Below are 22,666 nucleotides of genomic sequence, written 5' to 3'. Positions count from 1 at the left end.
AAAGGGGGGCCAGAGTGCCAGAGTTTGTGGTATGATATATGATGCTCTTCTTTATTGTAACGGATTTATCGTGACACTTCAAATGCTTTTATGGGATTTTTGGGGATTGTGACATCCTGTACTCAAAGACACGGTTGGCAAAGTTCAATTAAGCTCATGGAGCTGGAGAATCAACAACCAATCCCAGTGAAAAATAAGTCCAAGGTCAAAAACCTGGAGGAGTGGTAAAATATTTGGAATATTAAGCATTATGTAATTGCTGATGTTTAAAGGTTGAATGTTGACCAGTGCATTGACTTTAAGATATAACGATAGAGTCGATACAGTTACAATATAAGAATGAAAGGTATAATCGATAACTATAATGGTAGATAGTGTGTTTATGTGTAATCCTATCAAGGTGAAGATGAATATGTTATTTTCTTATATACCATCAACCTGCCAGAGCTGCAGATGAAAGTGAGCCTGTTTTGCAGTCCATGATGGACTTAAGTGCTCATGTTAATTCATGTTCACTGTCCCTCCTTAAATAAAATGAATGTGTTGCTAGACTGGCTTTTAGTAACTCATTCACAGAGGATAATGACTCAGCCTGCGATTATGTTACAGAGAATTTTAAGGCATAAATTTCAGGCAATCATTGTTTGTTTTTGTATTGCTAGAGATGACGCTATATGCAACACCATACAAGGGAACTCTGCAGTTAATATGACTGGAATATATAATGTGTTATGGTGGCAACTAAGTCTAATGTAAATGTAAAAACAAAGCATTTAATATTAACCCTAGATGTGTCTAAATTTCACATTATTGAAAGAGAGGCCTTTATGTTGTGAGTCAGAGAAAGACAAAGTTTGACATGTGTCCTTGTTGAGCTAAAGACGCACAGAATTGCAAGACTTTATGATCTCTAATTCACTTTGACTGTCAAATAATTTCAAAGTAATATTTATAATGAATTTTGGAATAAATAACTGTAATCCCTTGTGCCATCTATTATGCGTCCATGTTGTGAGAGGGACAGATGAAATCATTACTCAGTTATGACTTGAGTAATTGTCTGCATAGTAAAAAGTTAATTAACGGTAAATTCCTTTCACCGAGGGAGTTACGACAGAGATTTCTGCTGAAATGTCTGCATAAATGTAAGAAATCTAGATGGTATAATGCATGTGCACCTTATCAGGATAATCACATTGCTGTTTGTTGTGTTGCGTTTGTCATTCACAGCATTCTTCTGTTAGTTACAGTCATCAATTATTATAAGCTATATAATATAAAAAGCAAGTCAAATTAATAGTGATGGTAATTACAGTCCTGCACAGTTTCACCAGGTTAATGTGCTTTCTGGAATGCATTAAAGGCATCTGATGAAATCAGTCAGGAAAAAATGTTTTATAGGAATTACATATATATCAGATTTAGAACACTTATCAGACTATGCAGTTCAGATGATGTGGCTGTATTTGATTCTCTTAATGTCAGTATGGGGCATTAGGCAGGGTGAAATATTATCTTCTCTTTTATTGAACTTGTATATAAATGACAAGCCTGGGCTGCTGAATGATTATGAAACAGGATGTGTTTTTGGTCTTCTCATATTAAATGGTTTTTGTATTTAGGCAGATGCTTTGATAATATATGTTTCTCTCTACAGAGCTGGTTAATCCCGACAAGAATGATGGAGGTTTATACAGCTTTGTAAGAGTAAAAGCACTTTTGAGGCTGCTCAAACATTTACAGACTCTTGAAAGCCTTTATTGTCACATCTAAGTTATTACCATAAATGCAATACCCACAGCAGTCAATTTACACTGAGCTTGTTGATCATACCAGATGTTAATTTTAACTGAAATAAACTGAACATTATGAAGCTTAAAAAGCAGTATATGTTGCTAAAACTCTTGTTTGGTTTGCATGGCTGAGCATACTCACAGCCACCACAGCCTCGGCCACTCCGGTGAGCACAGCGGGCCGGAGCGAGTGCAGCAGGATTTTGCTCTCCAGCAGGATAAAGTGCAGCAGTGTGGCGCAGTTCTCGGAGCCCAGATTCATCAGCAGAGTGCCGTAGTCTGCCCCGCTGACAGGGGAGGGAGAGCACGGAGGAGATGAGTGAGTTTGGGCAGAGAATGGAAAACAAAACAGAAAGCAAGAAAGAGGAGACATAAGGGGAGGAAGGAGTGTGAAAAAAAAGAACTGAATTGAACTGAAAAGAGTTTATAACTGGGTTTGTAACTAGAGACAGACGTGAGTTATGTAAGAGACAAACAAAGTAATTCAAAACTTCTCTAAACAATGATAGGTAATAAAGATCCCAGAATGAAAACATTAAGTTGAGTGGCATTTTGAACTTTTAACAGTTGTGGTAATAATTAGCATTTTTAGGATCAATACCGAGATCTCTGAAAAAATAAAATAACGCTATGACCTTATATCTAACAACCCTGCAAGTCATACTGGCTTTGTTAAGCCTATAATGGAAACCCTCTGTTGAGACTCTGTAGCAATGATTCAATTTGACAGTAATTTCTATGAATGTTAAGACAATATCCCATTATTGTCACCAAGAATCTCTTTTTGATCAGCTGTTACTGTGTGCTAATGCAGTTTTCCTGTGTTCACATACGCTGCCATGCTGTTGGAGTTTTTCTCAGAACCTAAAATGACCTTTGAGAGCACTTTGTAATAGTGACTCAGAATGAATTTCCTCTTCTCAATCCTCATATCAATTTCAAACACAACGCAATTATGCAAATTAGCAGTGGGAAAAGTTGACAAAATGATGATGCCTGTGGCAGTTTTCAGTGGGAGAATTTGACCTGAAACATTAATGAATGCTTTTTCCTGGAACAATACACTGGTCTTTTAATTTCAGCCAGCTCATCTATTTTTCCTATAGACAGAGGACACCGAAGGACAGCTACATTTAGCTTGAAACTGAAACAAAACTGTCAAAGAATAGAGAATTGAAAAAGGATTTCAACAAAGTAACGGAACGTTTGTTTAGTTATCATGCTCAGCATCGCAAAGCCCAATTGTACCTGAGGGGTAAGGGTGTACACACAGGCTGGGAGAGGATCAAGTTGTCATGTGCTGAGAGCTGAAAGAAAAAAGTGTATAATGTTCATATAAGGAACAATAAAAACACAATGATACATGTTAAAGTATGTTTTTGATTGACAATTATTAACAATATAAAGAGAAAAACATGTCACCTGGACTAATATTCTTGGCCTTTGCGGAGAAGGAAATGACACATTGTGCATGAAGTGCGAGATGTGCCTGTTGAGAAAAATAATATTAAAAATAAAAATGTGTCTTAAATATATACAGCAACTACATTCAACCTATCAAAATGTGAGCTTTGAGATCTGTACAGTAGCATTAACGCCCTTAGCAAATTATATAAAAATGTCAATATTTGAAAGCAGACTCTTACTTTTCAATAGGCAGTGGGTGTGGGCCTGAGACAGAGAGCTTATAGAGGAACATCAGGAACTTGCGAAAGGCCTCAAAGAAGGGCCAGCGAGAGAGCAGGCAGATGCATTTATTGGTGTTTACAGGCCGGTTGGGGATCATCTTTTTCTCCACCGTGGTGAGCAGGCCCAACTGGATCTTCTGCTTCTCACTCAACAGATCCACTGGATAAGGCTCGTAAAACTGGATGGCTGATCCATACACCTGCAACCAGAGATGGATATATTCTTAAACAAACCTTTTCCCCAGTTTAACCTTGATGGAAATGTCATGAGGTCTTAGAAAGAGAAACATTAAATCCGGTAACAATTTTCCTTCCAACGGCAGTCCTTTCCACATCAATGACAGCTTGCACTTGCTGTGTCTTACCTTTTCACCAGAAGAGATGGTTAAGACAAACGTGGAGAAGACGGGCAGGGGATCCCGTGTGTTTGGTGCCCAACACTCGATCTGGGCACCCATGGGCAAACAAAACAGAGGGACAGATTCTGACAGAGGAAAAGACTCATAGTCTTCTTCTGGGTAACGAAAGATGAGACCTGGAAAACAAAAGAAAAAACAAATGTTCTGAGATGTATTGTTGAACAAAATGCATCCCAAAATTTGACAATTTATATGCTAGACTGAGTACAACAGTAACTCAACCTTCCAGACAGGCTACAATTCTGCCTTTATTTCTCTGCACGGCTCAAACAAAAAAGGCTTTAAATGAGAGCTTTGATGAAAAGTAGTCATCAGTCAGTATACTGTGGTTTCATTTTGACGAAGTAACTGTTCGCCTCAGAGTAACTTGTTTGGTGAGATGCTGTTCTGACAAGACACACACATTCTTATTTGAACATGCACATACACAAACATGCAGACACACAAATAATGGGCGTGGCAGGAAGTGCCGTTGTCTGAGATGAATAAACAGCCGCCTCACAGGAAAAAGGCCGGCCAAAGAGATAAAGCCAGCATGTGTGTCTGCATGGGTGTGTGTGTGTGTACACACACATTCATATGAACACTGATTATATGTGCGTTGCACAATGAATTGTTCCAAAGGCCAAGCTGTTAAGGAAGCATTCAGTGAGTGAAAATGTCACACGGCAGTTTTAGAAATACACACTAAAGGTGCCGCTCGCTTGAGCTTTGAGACGAAAATGTGACAGCTGCACCATGAACTACAGCACACTTGATATCAACACATCACACCATTTCTGCCTAAAAAAAGAAATTCAATTACTCAAGCCAAAATGTTGAAAAAGATTAGAATTACTATCACAATCTCATAATTATGACTTACCTAATGTTAATGTTGACATTTAAAGTGAAAACTTAAGTCTCACTTCATCTCATTATAATGACTCAGTATCTCATAACTGTGGCTTTGAACTTCAGAATTTTAATGTGCAATAACAATAAAACCAAGACAACAGCAGACGTCTAGTAACACTGTTGTGAAATTGAACTTATAATACAGAATAGCACATCTATTTCATGAGGCAGGTGCGTAGGAGTGATCTACACTGTCAGCGTGCAGGAATTGATCTTTTCTAACAATAACACACAAATATCTTCTGTTTACTCACCGGCTTTGTAACTGATGGAATTGGACGCAGATACTGATTTCTTGTAACACAGGAACACATTAGAGCCCCACTGAAAGGTTTAAAACATAAGACATTACACATTTGTTTTCTGTGGACTGATGATGCGCATGTGCTAGGTAAGGAATAAAATTCAGACTTACCATGCCACAGTTGAGGTTTTTGTCCACCTTGCAAAAGGTATGTGGTGGTGTCTCGCCCTTGCTGGTGACGATCACGCAGATGTCTGTCACTGCCAGGGAGTTCTGAGGCTGGACGGGCGGCGCTCGGCGGAGGGTGATGAAAATGCGCTGCGAGGTGGCGGAGCTGTTGTTGACGTTGGCGCAGCGGCCGTACGGTGTGGCCTGGATGACCTCGCAGCCCTGGATCAGACGCTCCTTCCCCTCATACAGCACACTGATGAACACAACAAACAATAAGTAAAAATGTTAGCTTGGCACAATGACATGACACCATTTGTGGCCTCATTCAAGAATGAAAATGAGACAAAGGGCAACAGAGAGCGATAAAGACGGAACCCGAGAGTAAGTCTGTAACGCTGTCTTTGGTGCAAAAGTGATGAAAATGGTATGGAGATTAAGATGGCAGATAGGAGTGCAAAGAGCTGGCATTGCAATGACTCATGCCCACACATACTACAGGACTCTCATAGACAATTCAGCGTCTCAGAGAAGAGTGCTGTCCTGAAATCACTTTTACTGTCAGGCATGGCTTTCATTTCTTAAACAAGCGTTGCTGCCAAAAGTCAAATAACTCACATTCTAATGACGTAACAGTTTACACTGCAAAAGCATAAGGACATTCAAGTTTCAATGCTAACAATAGGCGTTTGAAGCAGACTGCGAGAAAGAAAGAATTTAAAATAGAAAAATCTGGGCATTTCTGTGTTGTGCACAAGAAAAAACATCAGATAGTGAATATCTTATGCTGGTGTGTGGCTTTCCCAAATGGAAAAGGTGTCCACCACAAGCTCCCGAGTAATGAACTAAACAGTCTGAAGGAAAGGTTCCAGAACAGCACAATTGCCAAAAGGGTACATTTTGCAAGGAAACGCTCACAACAATATTTAAAAGGGAAATCTGTTTTCCTACTACTACTACTGAGTTAACTAGTTTATATTTCCATTAGCTATGTACCACCTTTCTGATGTATGCAGATAATAGAATACTTGGGGGAGTGTCAAATACAACACTACAGAGACTTTGATAAAACCACAATTTTCACATGTCGAAGTTGTTTATGTTTTTCATACAGCAGCTGGTGTTAACCAACTCCTAAGTGAAATATCTGGCTCTTTATCTGCTACAGGCTCCACTATGTTCACAACTAGCTGCTAAGTGTGTCAGTGCGCAGTAGGTTTATCAGAGCTTTTTTGATGAAAATTTCTGCCTGCTGTGACTGGAAATAACGCTGCTGAGAGCGGTGAGACTCAATCAAAACAGTGAAGTTGCGGGCCGTAAAAAACAAAACAATGGGCTGAACTGCAGAACTGAGGGTAACTGCAGAGTCAGCTGACGCGTACGTCACTACGTGTGACCTTTCAAATACAAGTAGTCATTTGATCCATTGTGAGTATGACAATATTAATTAATGCAGATTTAAGTGTTGTAAGTTAAAAAAAATGTCTTCACAGAAAAAGACAAATTCTAACTCAAATAAGTTATTACTTGGGTTATGTGGGAGGAAACGTCAAGATTTCTTTAATTTCCTAAAAACAATATATTTATCCATTTTAATTTACAACACTGGTTACAATTCTGGCAAACAGTGTGCTCTACAATGTTGCTGCATATCATCCACATTTGGACTGATTTAGGAAAAAAGTGCATTCTTGAGAGACAATAGGCTGAACTGTGGCTGTAGTGTGAGGATAATCTGGTTCTCCTGTTTTACAGGGAGGATCAGTGTGTGGTCAGCACCACTGACTTTCTTCTTAAAGCTCTGGTTACCCTTTGAGGCTTCGGTGAGAAGCCTGTCTTCAATGAGTGAAATGATTCAGACATATTTAGCAGCTGACTCATTTAAGTCCCAGACAGTAAAGGAAACTTGGTTATCAAGATTCTCACATTCAACTTCGTACAAAGCAAACACTTTGAATGTAACAATATGGATTAGTGCCAAAATCTCTCTGCTTCTTTATCACTCCTGCTGTGGAATATCACACAGCTAAAAGTTGCAGATCAGCAATCAGTGCCCCACTGTGTTGTTGTTGTTTTTTTTTGCATGACTGCAGGGCTTCTATGGTAGCATGCTCCATGCCCTCCCCTTTCCATCTGGACAATGCAACGTGGGAGGCCAAAAGCTGTGATTGCTGCCCTCTTTAAAACTAAGACAGACCCCAAAACACATTTCTTAATCTTGTGTGAGCTACAGGACAGCCACCGCAGATATAATAGTCCTGAAACACTCCATTTATTTTGAAAAGAGTGCAGGACAAACCTTAAGAGGCCAGGAGGACAGCTGCCAGCAAATTCTCATTTAGGCAACAAAAACAGAGCCCAAATGGGCACAGTGAGTCGTGACACTGTGGAGCCCCGGGCTGGGAATGCTGGCTTCACTGACAGCAAAGGTGGCAGAAGGAAGAATGAATGATTTACAGGTTGCTAGCTTTTCATTTATACTTTGGGTGGATAAAGGCCAGCAGGTGGAACAGCAGTCAGGAAGGGAAGACATCAGTGTTGCAACACGGCCAAAAATATTCACTGACCTTCTGTGTTGTAGCTCAACCAAAACAGGACCATCAGGAAGTGAACCAATGCCATAATGCATCTACTTGTGGCATTTTTATTAAAAACAGAATCACTTATTAATAATATTAATAATAGACCACATAGTCATGAATTTTACATGAAGAGTCTCTTTATATTATCTCTGTAGCAACACATAAAATAAGCTTGTGAAATATGTTATTCAGGCTCATTAAACAGCGTGACGGATTGAGTTCTTCAACCAATGAAAAACTTCACAAAGACTGTGAATCTTTTGAATATAACTTCACTTCCATTTTCTCCACCCCATATGTCTGTTAGCATGCTAAGCAGGATTGCACAATCTCTTAAAGGAAACAAGACCTGACATACGATCTTGTGTTTATGCTCAGTGCACCGACGGCTGCAGGGTTTCAGCAAGGTTTTTTTTTTTTTTTTAAACATTTCTCTAGTTTAAAGCTACATATAGCAAAAGACAATCACATGAAATGAACCAAACTCATCACAGAACAAACAGAATATAGTAAATGTGTTGCGTTTATAAAGCAACACCACTTTTATTGAAATAACTGAATTTGTTTGAGAGAGTGAGCATAGCAGGTAGTGTTGTCTCTTGTAACTGGAGACTCCAGTTTGTTTGCGGGGTACACAAAGAGGCTTTAGACAAAGACTAAGGTGTGTGGAGAACTGAAAGGCCCCACGCAGTTGCATCATTCTCTCATCATCTCAATTACGCATATTGCTAGTTCATTCAGGACAGATGCGTTAAGAGATACAAACTGGTGATGAAATGTAGGTAACATTTTTGGCTCCTCTGTGAAGTAAGTACGGTGGTAGCTTTAGGTTCACTGGGCTGGATTAAGAGAACCATGATGGAGTTCCCTCTTGTAAGATAATAGGAGGAAGCAGGAAAATTGTATCAGTGGACAGGAGCCAAGAGGTGTGGCTGAGAGGGAGAACTCCATGACGCATCAGGGGGATGATTTCCACCTCTGAAAACATGTTTTGTCATGCCATCAGAGTCTAATTATGACACTGGGGGACACCAAATATGAGAAACACCTTTCACTATATAATGTAATATATTATTAGGTTTGCAAAAGGTAGGAAACTGACGCAGCTAAATGGAATTCAGCCATCATTCATTTAATGTTCACGCTTGTGCTTTTCCTAATGCAACATGTCAAAATGGCTTCCATGAAGAAGGCCACTCCAAAATGTCTCTGCATGTGAAAGTCTGTCGACATGCTAGCTAGCGATTAGCCCTGTTGAAGGATGTTGTGAGGATCTTTAATCATATCTGTAATTGCTGTGGTGATGCGTTTTTTTCCCCCACTCAAAGCGTCTTCCTTCTTCCAGCCTGTTTCCATTGCAATAAACACACTGAGCCTCTGAATTTACAGTAACTCAGAGAGAACGGAAGAAGACATTTAGGAGTTAAGTGGCTAAATTAAAGCTAAGTCCAGTGTTTAACAATATTATAACGTTATCAACCTATTAAGACTCAGATAAAGCTGTTATCAAAAACCAACAACACTTTTTTGCTTTACTCACATGAGTTTATGGTACTGAAGCCACTCATAATGATGCTGTTGCAGGCACATGAACATACCAGATTACAAACACAGACATGAATAAACTGCTGACTCACCCAATGTCAATAAGAGGCGACTTCCCTCGACTCCTCCTGTAGCACAGAAACAGCTCAGGACTCTTAAGACTGCCGTGGTTAAGGTTGGCTGGCTGGCCGCTGTAGGTGGTGTCGATGCAAGTGAAGCCCTCGGGCACCGTTTCTCCGGCCGACTTGTTAATGACAGCCAAGTCAGTGATGGGCGCTTTGGGGCCGCCGGACTTGGTCTCCGACAGGTCCTGCTCCAGGGGCGTGGACTTGTCTGTCAGCCCGGCCACCACAAAGTAGTCGGTCACACGGTGACCCTTGTCCTCAATCATGGCTGGGCGTACCTAGAAGTGAGAAAATAGTCAATTTTGTTTGCCTAATAAGCAATGAACCCTGCTGTACCGTGTTCATAGAAGACATTAAAGTACTCCACACCCTCTGCTGTGGTTATAACTTCTACACATACCGTATTTAGCCTATAGCCAGGGAGAACACTGTATGTTAGTGAAGGCAAACCTCTTACGTATCACTTCGGGACAGTGGGTTGGATTATACATTCAAGCAAACACAGAATGCTAAGTAATACTGTGGTCAAGGCATTAAAAGGATCCTTCAAGACTGCTGCACCACAACGAAGCAAACAAACTGGGGAAACACAAGGGCTAATGAAGGGACTGGATTTGTTGACATTCAAAACAAACACTCTTGTCATTGTAGATCACCGCACTGCTCCAATTATGTCGAGAGAGTTAAAGCTTTGGCGGCTACAGAGAGCCAGGGGAGAGCAGTCGGACCCGGAGGAATGCTCAGAAATGCCACTGAGAGCGTAAATCAAGCAGACACCAAAGTCTATAAAACACTTGAGATTATGGTTGCAAATTTGACTCAAGTGACAAAAAAATGTGAAAAGTGATACCCAGTTTAGTGGTCGGAGCTGACAGAGCATGCTCTTTGTCATCTTTTATTGAGTGTTTGCGAGAAATTCTGAAGTAAAAGTTTGTCTGTTTTTCAGTAAAAGTTTGAGTCACGACACCAAATTTAGAAGTCATAAAATTACGAATCAAAGAGTCTAAACTGCTGCTCATCATTTATACTCTATACAGTATAAGAAATCGCGTTGTTGTGCCAGATAAAAGCACGTGACTTATCAAACCTGGCCAAAAACAGAGAGCAGTTGGTTAAGAAGAAAAAGAAACTTAATGCAAAAATGTCTACGTCAACTTCAAAGAGCAGTTAGGACCTACACAGGAAGTTCAATTTTTCCAGTGGTGAGTCAGATGTGGCAGGAACGGAAAGGAAAGACGCCTGTTTGTACGGCCACAGCAAGCACAGACAGCCCTGGACTTCATGATACAGGCTGTTTTGTAGTTTTCACCAATCAATAGGATAACAATACGTTGTAAACATTAACAATATGTTTGTAACAGTCAAACATTATTGTGTGTTAACGTCTACGGTGCAGGACATCCGTTGGCTTGTGCTGTGGAAGGAGTGGCAGGAGGCAGACTGACCTGCCCGGGAGGAAAACTCAGCCACCGCAAACAGCTGACACACTTTCCACACAAAACAAAAATCTTTTCCAGACTTTGAGCCTGCTTTTTTGGTTTCCATCAACTATACAGCATGCAGTCCGGCACAACAATGGCATAAGTGTAAAAGAAAATAGTCAAATGAACTTATCTCATTGCTTTTTACTTCTAAACTTGGCATTTTGCCCATGTGAACATGCCAAAATTGATTTGTTTCAAGTATGCTGCCAGCCTTATAGCCCAGGTAGCTTTGAAGAACTGTAGCTGGATATTTGCCCAGAATATGGCCCATTTTCTTCATTACTCTTTAAAACAATGTGGGGGGGGAAACGCTCAAATCAAAGAGCAGAGAGTGTCACTGTGTCAGCACAAGCATCGAGGAGCGAAGACAATGTCATATTCAAGCCGAGACGGAATGACTTCAACTTTCCACAAACAAAAACGGCAACAAAAGTGCATCAATAATATGGGATGGATTAGTAGCTCACTCAATTCTGTTGACGTAATGCAGGATGAAAAAGCTCAGATGGGTATATAATAAGTTTCATAGGTAAGGCAAGGAAGAGAAATATATTACTTGATCATTTTCTTAAATGGAGATCACCCCTGTGAGTTCACTTTATTCCAGTATTTTCCTACAAAAGTAGGACATTTACTCATCCTGAGGAATGTCACTGAAACTTATGTCCTTATTTGTAAGTAATCATAAAAAGCCCAAATGATTCCAGATGTGGCTTTTCACAACACAATGACTAATATCTGTCCCACTCATTTAGAAAACCAAGCTAGTTTTGACTGGATCCAGATCTTATTTTATTATGATGCACAACAACCATCTAGACCCATGAAGCTGTGTTAAGACTTTTGCTCTGAAGAGATTTACTGCACTGTATCCATGGTTACATCTCACTGGTCAAAACCCTATTCAAATGCAAAATGCTGTCTTCAGACTTTATTTGCTTTATAACAAACCACACTGTTAAATGTGTTCTTCTTACTAAAGGCTGGCGAGTAAATGTTGGTTTAACCAGTGACTGGATGGTTTTCCTGTGTGGGTGAATTAATGTCTGTTTATAGCTAAAACAAACTCATCTGTTTATTATACTACCTCACTAGACCAGAGTATATGGATCTAGTCTATACATGGAATATTGTCCAACACCTAATACATTACCACAGAGAAGCCCACTAACCATAACGAGAGCTCCAATCCAGCGTTCAGTGTTTCTTCTTTATGTCAAACCTGACAACCTGTAATATCCCCATGTCAGGCTGTGCATACATAATGGGAGTATGGGTCAGGCAGTGCATAACAATGGGCAGTGTCCTGCATTACACCTGTTTCTGGAACCTGCATTAATGATGTTTTTACTGTGGATTTCAGTCTCTGATTCAACTGTTAAAGTCACACAATAGTTAAAACAGTAGCATATAAGCGTATAAAAACTATATTTACAGTGTATTCAACATTAATGTCAACATTAAAGCCTGAGATTTAAATTAAATTGAGACTAAAAACTCCTTGTAGTAGGATTTTGTTTTGGCTACTAGAAGGCAACAAAAAAAGAAGAATTAGAATTCATCTGGGGTTATGTTTCTTCCCACCTGACGAATGTAAGACCAATATTCATTCTTCTCTTAGCTCTGCTCTGGTCTCCACCAATTCCTGAGGAAAATATCTGTCACTTTAGCTGCTAAATGCCGTTCACTAAATATCTATGTGTAGCTTTGTCTACTGTTTGGTGCTGGGCAGGTAGTTATTAAAGTTCTTTTTTACTGAAAACAGCTGCCAACTGCACCCAAAAGCAACACTACGAAGTGGTGAAACCGAACTAAAACAGTAAAGTTGCTAGCCAGGAAACCAAAGAAAGGAAAATTTGAGTTGGGTGATAAGTCTCTGAGGGTTTGTTGCTATGGACGACCACCTTTCACATTACAGTTAGTCATGAGATTCCCCCAGTTCACATAAAAACACTAATTATAGCCACTTAAGACTAAGACTAGACTAGAAGGAGAGTTGCTATGAAAGTTACCACTACTTTGACAGATACTGCGATTGTGATACATTTAGGGTGAGAATGATCATTTTTGCTCTACAAATCCAATTGTCACTGGAAAAAAACTCAACAAGAACAAGATTTGTATGATTTTAGCACTACAGTACTTCATAATAATGCTGTTTTGTCACATATTTTAGCTTCTGTGATTTGGACACTGCACTTGGCCATACTTCAGTGTCGATGATATTTCGATTAATTGTGCATCCCTAGTTCACGCGTCATGAATGCAACATAGGACAAGGCAAAAAAAGATGACATGTTGAATTTCCTGTTTTCTTTTTCCTGGAGCTTTCAAAATGAGTTATTGTGCTAGAAGAGAATTTTAAATTCAGTTTTTAAATCGACTTGCTTTGATGTAAGTGCAAGTGCTGTCTGTGTAGCTATAATACACAGGAAACATTAGATCAGGCCTCGCTATCATCTAGCACTCAGTATGAAATCACTCTTCAGACTAATAACGCTCCTTTTAAGCCTGACTCTCCTATTAGCAGGTCACAGGCCAGCAGGAAAGAATTGTGTGTGGGCGCAGCGCCTCACGTTCTCACTCTCAGTAAAAAAAGAAGCAATTTTTGTTATGATCTTAATTTAACAACTCTGTTTAGCAAGGTCCTGCTCTGCTGACGTACACATCTGAACCTTTGTCACAAACATTAGCCTCTACGATTCATCTGCTCTGAAATGGTAATGTTGGTCTAAAAACATCAAGGCTGTGAGTCATACAGCTCTCCGACGGTATGGGCACACATCGCCGCAAAGTGTCACAGCAGGGAACAAAGCACTGTAGCAGAAAAGAAAAATAAGAAAAACAAACACCATCCTGGGCAACCGGCAGGTCTGTACGGACCTGATTGGGCTTTGAATGCTGCACTATGAATGTGCACCACGCCGGTGAATCAACACATATTTCACAGAGAACACTGAACACAACATCAACCTCAGAATATCTGACACTGACTTTCCCCTTAGATTCATTGGGATTAGACTTGTTTTTTTAGTTATTTAAAATTCTGCTATGAGCCAGAAACTAGGCTACCTGTGTACCACTAAGTCACACATACTGTAGCAGATGCCATCATTCACACATACACAACCACAGACATCTGCCTATGTATAAAAACTCTAAATAAACAGCACTGTTTGTTGAGTATGAGGATCAGTCTGAGATCCCATGTAGTGTTTAGTGAAGTGAACAGTGTATTATAATAAATATACTTCTCTTAGCAGAAATATGGCTTTTTGATATTTCAGGGACTTCCCAAACACCAAAAAGAAACATAAGGCTGTCCTTCTATTTCTTGTTCTCATTTAAAAGTGAAGTGGACATTGTGGCTATTTGTTGTGGAGAGGCTACTTTTACAAGTTGGATCAGCCTGGCATGCTATATCGCTTCTGCACAATAGGGAAGTACGGCTAATGAAGCCAATAAAACTGCTACACAATACACTAAACCACAAGAATGACGCTGTGTGCACGCACTCTTAATGCTCCATGTTTGACAGTCCCCTCTGCCTTCACCACACACGCCCCGCCACAACCATACAAATATCGCTTTGTGACAGCCTACGATAGACAAACATTGGCGCTGCCATGGCAACCGAGCCCCAACAATGCAAGGCTGCGCGACCCTGAGCTTCGACTAGTATTACTCTAGCTGAGGAAATTGATCTCAGAGTCTTTCAAGGGTACATTTAGTATAGCGGACGTGCTCTCTGTAGTCTGCCGATAGACTACCGTTTCAGTTTTAGATGGAAAAAGGCAGAGGCTTTTTTTGTGGCAAGCAAATAAAACATGGTAGCGGCCATAAGTGGTGATGGTGCTGACAGGGGATTAGACTAAAAGCTTTAAAGCCATTGTAAACAGAAGTGAACATAACATGTAGGGATTTTCTGTCCTTCTTGTTCTGCACTTGTGGTGGCATGCAGGGTGGAAAACTTTCAGGCCTCAAGGCAAAATTGGTGCAGCTTCTGGGGTCAAATGCTGAAACTGGCAGACAAAGTGGTCCATTAAATTTCCACATTATTAGGTCTTGTGTTGCAACTTGAGCCCCTGCCTCTAAAGGTTGTGCTCTGCCCCTCCCCATGTGAAAACCTGTTCCTCTGTTACTCCTCAGCCCCGATGATCGAGTGTCACGCTCTTTGTCTGGGTTGCACTCGGCGAGTAGGGTCACAACGAACCATGACAGAAATACTATGAAGCTTTAGAGGACACGTGTTCTGGCCGGTTACTCCCAAACTGGTTTCTGGCTTCCTTGTAGCTATGAATTCTAAAAGCCTTAATGTGTTTAAAGCACATTAGATACACTGTTTACTCATCACTAGTATTAGCTCAAACTAGCTTTGGCAAGTATGACTACACATACACATACAGTGAGAAATCTGTCAATTGTTTGGTTGATTCATTGATGTTCAAGCAGAAGTACCGAACATTTGATTGTTCCAGCTTCTTAAATGTGATGATTTGCTGCTTTTCTTGGTGTTACATTATAACTAAGTGAATACTTTTTGAGAAAATCATCATTATTTGCAGCCTTAGTTTATTTCTTAAATATTTCTGCTTGTGTAAGGCCATAGTGGGCCTTTTTAGGTCAAATCTAATCTAGGATCTAATGGCAGAAAATTATTTTCATATATTCTATTAATATTCTTTTAAATGATAATTGTTGTTTTCGTTACCTTAGAATGAGCCTTTTTATATCTACAGACGCTGCAAGGTGCCTTCTGCAGAGGTCACCACATTGAACCACCATGTTTCTACAATAGCCCTGATGAACAGTCTAGTTTGTCTTTTGCACTTTGAAGGGGAGGGTGAAGCAACTGCACCGATAGATGCCACTAAGTCCTCCACACCGGTCCTTTAACAAAAACAGACTTTCCTGTCCAGTTATTTTTATTATAATAATGGAGGATTTTATACTTTATCCAGTGCCCACTTCTAGCTCGAACCTTGGCCTTAACCCTTTGCACGTGACTGAAGCTTCAAAATGTGCAGACCTTCTTTTCAGAACCATGACTCAGTCCAATAGAGACACAAAAGGACATAGCGTACACACAGTCCTCCCGTTAGAAAATCATCATTCCAAGTTGTGTAAAACAATCTGTATTTCAGAGCATTTTTAATAACTCTGCCATGCCAAATGACGCACGTTCTGAATATCCTCGCTTACTCTAAAAGTAACACCATATGGCACGACTAGACGACGATGCTATACGCCTGTAAATAAAGGGAGCCAAACAAAAACAGTTTAAAAACGGTTTAAACCGTTAATGCAAATGAATTTAAATAGACAGTGCAGAACAGGTTTTACCTGTCGGGCCTCACTGATGTGATGGGACCACTCTTCACCTTTTAATTCTTGAATATTTCTCTTATCTGCTCTTGGCGTCTTAAGGGGAGGCACTAAAGACGCTCCAACTGGCCAACATTCATAACAGAATGCCAAATAACGCTATTCAAACCATGATCTCACTGCCTAATAATCCATCATTGCTGCTTGACATCTAACTATAGACTAGAGTCCTTGATCCCCGCAGGGACTCGAGGTGGTGCAGCTGATGGCGACAGGACTTCAGAGCCAGTCGAGCAAACATCAACTCTGGGCGGCTAGCAAGAGAGAGAGAGAGAGAGAGAGAGAGTTCTTTTGTAAATGAAAACATAATTAGTGAATTTGGTGATTGTTTTTCAGCAAATTGGAGATGGATTGGCAGTGACAATAGCAAGTGCAATGTCATCTCTAGTTAGCCATTATTAGCAGCTATGGGAAAGAAACATACAAACACCTGTATGTAATATGATCTGATCTCTCAAGCTCTGTGATCATTTACAGAGGCATGCGGGGGAAGGAGACCTATGCAGATTTTTTTAAGATAAGACAACACTATTTTGAAAGGTGTAATGGAATACAACAAGATGTAATGAATCACTGCCTCCAGTACAATAGCCCATTCTTTTTGAAGTCCGTAACAAGAAGTTCAGAGGAATATATTAACATTTCAGATTAGCAAAGGAAGTAACATGAGTAACTCTTATCACCTGAGGCAAATATATAGGATTATGGGTATTTTATGTTTGTAAAGGAACCGACCGGAGATCAATATGAACTCTGCAAATGCTCTTTGTTCTAAAACCCCGAGTGGATCAGCCTTCGAGGCCACAGCACTGGAAGGTCTTGTTCCTTGACGGTGGCACGGGTCTTAACTTGCTTGCAAAAGTGCCAAAAGGTTGCAGCCCAACAACCCCTGAGGGCAGAGGAAAACTCTCTAGCTGCCATAAATGAAACCGCGGAGGCCCTAATCCTCGAATGTGTGTACCAAACCTGATGTTTGTTCACTTTTAGCACTTGTGGTGTTAATGGCATTCACCTGGCCGGCCCTTTCATTTCCAACGCTACCAAATTCATTCATCAAATTAAGGGGGACAGAAGGATGAAAAGAAAGACACTGAGACAGAAACAGAGGTTTTTCTATTTAAGTACACAGAGCGGAGCCCCTTACTCCATCCCCCCATGGTCTGCCCCACAATGATCTCATCCCTTTCACACAAAAGAGCTTGGAGGCTTGTTCCCCAGGGGTGAAAGAGCCCGCCTGCGTGTGCGCGCATGCACAAGTCTGTGTGTTTGTGTGTGTAATGCTGCACAACAGACAGTGCTGTGTCTGTCTCGGTTGTTTCAGCAGGAGCCCCACCACGCAGATCCACTCACAGCTTGCCTAAAACAGCAGCTGAGCATGACACACGCAATTGTCACGTACTGAACCTTGGACACTGCGATGAGAATAAAAAAGCAATGTCGCAAGTGTGTACAGATGCAGTAATTGTGCTAGGGAGCGGGCCGATCCTTGGTTATAAATAGCAGGGCAGGCTGATCTCTCGCACCAACCCTGCTATGGTAACAAGTGTACATGTATGTGGGGCTTCTGTGCAAGTGCTACTGATTCATCTTCATGCATCAAGGCTGCTGAAGTGCACTTAAAATCACTCCTGAAAGCTAGTGACACAAAAGTTAGTCAAGGCACAAAACTGTAAAGGAAAATGCTATTTCGTTTCAGCTGTAATAGCCTCCGACAAATGACCCTTTCAGCTTCAGCGGCAGCCGCTAAGCCACGGTGTGTCTGCTTCTGCAGCCACCACCAGTGTCTGCCCTAAGTGCCACTCTGTAGCTCTAGGCTTTGGAGGATCTTAAGAGCAAAGTGGCGCTGCCTGACACCTGTCATCGCAGCGTGCTGTCGGCGGTGAAGGCCAGACTGAGTGTGAGGTGCCAATGAGCTGACAAACCCTTTATTTTACAAGGCAGTGACCACAGAAAACCAAGGAACGTGGGGTTTGAGGGGGGATCGACAAAGCCAGTTGAGTTTCTGTCTGATTGAATTCATATGGTACATGCACACAGTATGTGTGTGTGAGTGCATAGTTGGCTGTTAAACTATGGTCTGTAAATACCTCACCCTGCTAATTAATCTTAACAGTGTGTTGTGATGAGAACAGCCTGACTTTGTGGCGTGAGCTGCATCAGCCTTCAGTTTACGATAGAGAAAAATAAGTCAGAATGCCGACAAAAATGCCTAAGTGCGCTTGATAAAAGGCAGGAAATATATTTAACTGTTCAATATTTGCTGTTCAGAATATGGGAGAGGTGGAGCATTCACAGTCTGTCTGCTTTTTGGCTCCAGATAAGCCTGTGTGATAGCCTGGCATTATCATATCCATATGCTAACAGCGTCTCTTTCGCTCAACACGGCCTGGACAAAGCAAAAGACCAACGGTGAACTCTGTTCCTCACTTGTGTTTGTTTAATGCTGGCAGATGGTTGGGTTTTTTTGGTTTTGTTTTTTTTTTTAAATACAGAGGCAATACGTAAAGTCTAATTTCATTTAGGGACTGAGGACAGTCATCAACACACCCTCAGAACAGGGACCCGACTGCCAAATCACACTGGTAACACACACCGTTTCTCATTTTTGTCTGTTCTGCTTAAATTTTCTAAGCTCTAATTTGAGCATAACATGTCCGACACGTCACTGTAATACTGTCCTGGTATTTGCAAGGTTTAAACAAAACATGTTCTCATTTAAAAAACAGGAATGATCCATGAAAACTAAATACTAAAGCTGCAATTAATGACTTTTAATGCATGAATATGTTCAATGGAAATTCTTGCACTTATAGTGATTAATCTATGACACTGAAAATGATGACAAATGTCCATTTACAAGTCAACAATTGACTTCAAATTGCTTAGTAAATATGCCAATCAAGAATAAGACATTTTCTAAAACATAAAACCACATATTTGATGCTGTAACCAGTAAATGTTTGTTCTATTTGATATATAATTTATTAAAACTTCATTAACTAACTGAGCAAGCGTTTCAGCACTAACACACTGAAGCTGTCACAAAGGCTCTACCAAAACAGTCCCCTCTAGTATTTTATCTCTGTAAATCTTGGTCAATACAGCAGCACTTGATCCTTGTTTGATAGTTTGTTGAGATAACATCAAAGCAACCGGCAGCAACCAGCGACTAAGGGAGGTAGCACAAACCTTAACAACCTTTTATTATAACCTGCACAGCCGACAGCAGCACGTGTGAGAAGAAGGTTAGACAAAGACAGTGTTATTTTTATTTATTTTTTTAAATCTAATAAAAAACGCCCTGGGTAGGTTGGTGGATGAGAGGCAGCTCGGGGCGGTGAGGCTCGGCTCAGCAGAAACGTCACAAGACTGCCTCCCTCCTGGAGCGTGACAGCCCGGCGGACAGAGAGCATTCTTTCCACTCTAAGGAGAAGGGAGAGAGGGCAAACTCATTGCCCTCTCTAACTAGCTGGGCCTATACCAGCTCAGACCCCGGGCCTAGTGAAAGACGAACACTAGAACACTACTGGCGCATCTCACCGACGTACAAGGGGTCAGAGGAAGGAAATGGGTTACCTGAGAAGGTTTCTGGCTGGATTACAAGATCCTTGTTGTTGCTCTTTGGCCACAAATGACTATCTGCTGTTAATATGTTCTAAGATATGCAAACAGGCAGCTTAACAAAAGTCACTCAAGTGTTTCAGGTAGGTATTGGTTCCGCGAGCCAAAGGACTGGTCTCGGTATACAATCCGCACTTATTTCTGGCTAATTAAGCAGGAACACCATGTAAGAAACATTTGTAACTGCAATAGCAATGGTGAGAAAGAAGATCAGGGTTGCTGAAGCGTCCTTGAGCCAGACAATGACTCCCTACCAGATCTGGGGATGCGTTTGTGCTGCTGATGGTGATCACAGACTCTGCACAACTAACAAAAAACATACACAGTTAAAAAAAGGTCCAGTGTGGAAGATTTAGGAGAGAATATTGGCAGAAATGGAATAAATGGTTGTGTTTCTGTTACCTTAGAATGAGCCATTGTATCTACAGACAGCACAGGTCGCCTGTTTCTACAGTATTTCTAAAGACATTTTGAGCTAAAGTTTCTGTTGGAACTTCAAGCTCTGAAAGGAGATGAAGCGTCAGTCCAAGTGAAAATTAGTGCCAGTTCAAGAAAACTGGTGTAAAGTGTCGCCTGAAGTGGAAGCACTGAAAGCAGTTGGAGTGTGTGAACAGTGGCAATGCAGTTCGAGCTCAAAGTGTCAGTCAAACTATAAGCGCTGAATGAAGCTGAGGTTTCAATTTAATTTCAATCGCTGCTTTTCTGCTGCTGAGAAGAGCAGCCGATTCAGCCCAGCTCTGAAAGGAGTTTAACCGCCAGTCAAAGCGCGTTTGAAGCTCTTGAGAAACACTCCTGTCACCGTCCCAACACAACCAATTACCGGCTTTTCTCACACTCATCGAAATCCAAGTTGACTTTTGCCTAGGCAACCACAGAGGCCTTCCGCTCGCTGTCGCTGCTCCCTTGGCCTATCTACTTCCTTTCCTTGGTCACCTGACAGAGCCTTTGGACGACCGGCGGTGGTGACAAAGTGCAAGTTCAATGTACACAAAGCCACAGTGCAGCCGTGACCTACTTTATACCTGCTGCCTGTAGCAGTTAGTAGGAGGCAACACTCCCCTTTCCCAGCCGCTGTCAGGCCAAGGTCAAGAAAGAAATGTTTCTGCTGTGTTTCCACGTGTCAGCGGCTCAGTACTGATGCAATTCTGCAAGAGCAATTTCCACAATTCCCTCCCTCCGCTTCTCTCTGTCACGATCCGACACTCCTGCTGCTGTCTCAGGTGGTGAAAACAGCTCGATGCAAACACGAATGCCGTCTATACGGTACAACGCAAGAGGAAGTGCTATCCTCGGCTCTGCTGGGACTTGTGCCACGGCTGTCATAACAGGAACATCACATGCGTGCCATGAATCACCAAAACGGTGATGGGAAGCTGGAGCGGTTAGTGCTCGGCTGCCCTTAAGGGTTAGACTTGCTGCTCGCCGGCAAACAGGCAAGTTGCTGAGGCATAGATATGTGAGCAGCTCGGCATCGCATTCAATGGCATTGGTGCTCACTCCACACAGTAAAACCCACAGAGGCATCCTGCACAACTCCTCGGTTTAGGTTCACACCAATGCAGGCGCTGAGAGAGACAGTGGATAAAAGAAAAGCCACATGCGCAAAAGGAAGTCAGGTTAACAGTTCCTTATCTTGGGGAGAGCACTGAAACCCCCCCTCTCCCTTGATAAGTCTTCTCTTTTCTACACGTCTCTTTTGATTTGAAGCTGAAAACTGTGTGAGTGAGTGTGTCTGAGGGGAGACACCTGCAAGGTTAGGCAGGCTCCAGGAGAGGAGCAGAGGCTGATTATCTGAGGAGGAGGAGGAGGAGGGGGGGTGTTATATTCCCAACTGTTGCATCCGACCCATAACTAGGTCAACTTTCGTGCAGGAAATACACATCACCGCCGGGTAAAACAAAAGCCGTTTCCCCCTGTTATCAGCCGGTGGTGATACGTGGCCGCGTCTCTTTCCGCGGTTGGATAACAAACGATGGATGGAAAGTGTAGGCACACCGCAGCAACGGAAGACCAGGAACACGTATTTCCAGCGGGTGACCTTACTTACACTAAAGTCAGCTTAAAACTTTCACTACTGTTTTTTAATTCCCCGCGACAAACTCTAAGCTAAGCCTCGGCTACTTTCATATTCCAACAAATAAAAAGCACTTACCAGCTGTTTACACTGCAGCGAGGGACAATGTTGACATGTAGGCAACTTGCTGCTTTTACCCGCTTGATATATTCCGTATTTCTATTTGTGCAAACCGAAACGGGTCAAACCAGGACAGCGCATTAAAAAAAAGAAAAAAAAGCCACTTCGAAATAGTCCTTTGAAACTTTGCAGGCCACTTCTTCGCCACACTTTCATCTGAAGTTGACGGCGGAGGCAGGCGCCATGTTTGTGTCTGAGCTGATAGTTTTGTTGGTGAGCTTTCTGAACGTCTCTTTTGAGACTGGAACCGCCCAGAGAAGAGAGGCTACAGTTCCTGCTGGAGCTCACAGAGGCTGGCCTCGGCGGGCGCTATCAAAGCTAGCGCACAGAAAACTTTCCTTTTCCGGCGCGTCTTTTCAAAGTAAAACGCTGGAATGGCGAACAACTAAAGGAGGGGGAAGAATACAGCGACAAACGTTGCTTTGGTTACACGCAGCACTTCATACATCTTTCAACCACAACAAAAAAGGACTTGTACAAAATAATGCTATGATAGAGTGTTGTGGGCCTCAGACAAGATC

The 22,666-nt window shown here is 41.6% G+C and overlaps 1 protein-coding gene across 2 annotated transcripts in view; it reads right to left on the bottom strand.

Annotated features, from left to right (window-relative positions):
• The window catches only part of dennd4c (DENN/MADD domain containing 4C), a 32,091-nt gene extending 9,675 nt beyond the window's left edge, over positions 1 to 22,416 (bottom strand). Inside the window, exons 1-9 of one of the 2 annotated variants that reach the window (XM_035675372.1) lie at positions 22,104 to 22,416; positions 9,429 to 9,739; positions 5,213 to 5,465; positions 5,052 to 5,121; positions 3,847 to 4,016; positions 3,440 to 3,681; positions 3,216 to 3,282; positions 3,042 to 3,100; positions 1,936 to 2,080 (exon numbers count right to left, since the gene is read on the bottom strand). In XM_035675372.1, the coding sequence (XP_035531265.1) occupies positions 1,936 to 2,080; positions 3,042 to 3,100; positions 3,216 to 3,282; positions 3,440 to 3,681; positions 3,847 to 4,016; positions 5,052 to 5,121; positions 5,213 to 5,465; positions 9,429 to 9,727 (1,305 nt within the window). In that variant the 5' untranslated portion in view covers positions 9,728 to 9,739; positions 22,104 to 22,416. The remainder of the gene's footprint in view (positions 1 to 1,935; positions 2,081 to 3,041; positions 3,101 to 3,215; positions 3,283 to 3,439; positions 3,682 to 3,846; positions 4,017 to 5,051; positions 5,122 to 5,212; positions 5,466 to 9,428; positions 9,740 to 22,103) is intronic. The other variant, XM_035675371.1, reaches the window with a different exon arrangement.
• Between the last annotated feature and the right edge of the window lie 250 nt (positions 22,417 to 22,666).

The sequence above is a fragment of the Morone saxatilis genome, unplaced genomic scaffold (assembly GCF_004916995.1).
Source record: "Morone saxatilis isolate NCDOM2014 unplaced genomic scaffold, NCSU_SB_2.0 Contig4, whole genome shotgun sequence".
NCBI lineage: Eukaryota > Metazoa > Chordata > Actinopteri > Moronidae > Morone > Morone saxatilis.
The sequence above is the reverse complement of the archived record's forward strand: the minus strand, read 5'-3'. Positions and strand labels throughout refer to the sequence as shown.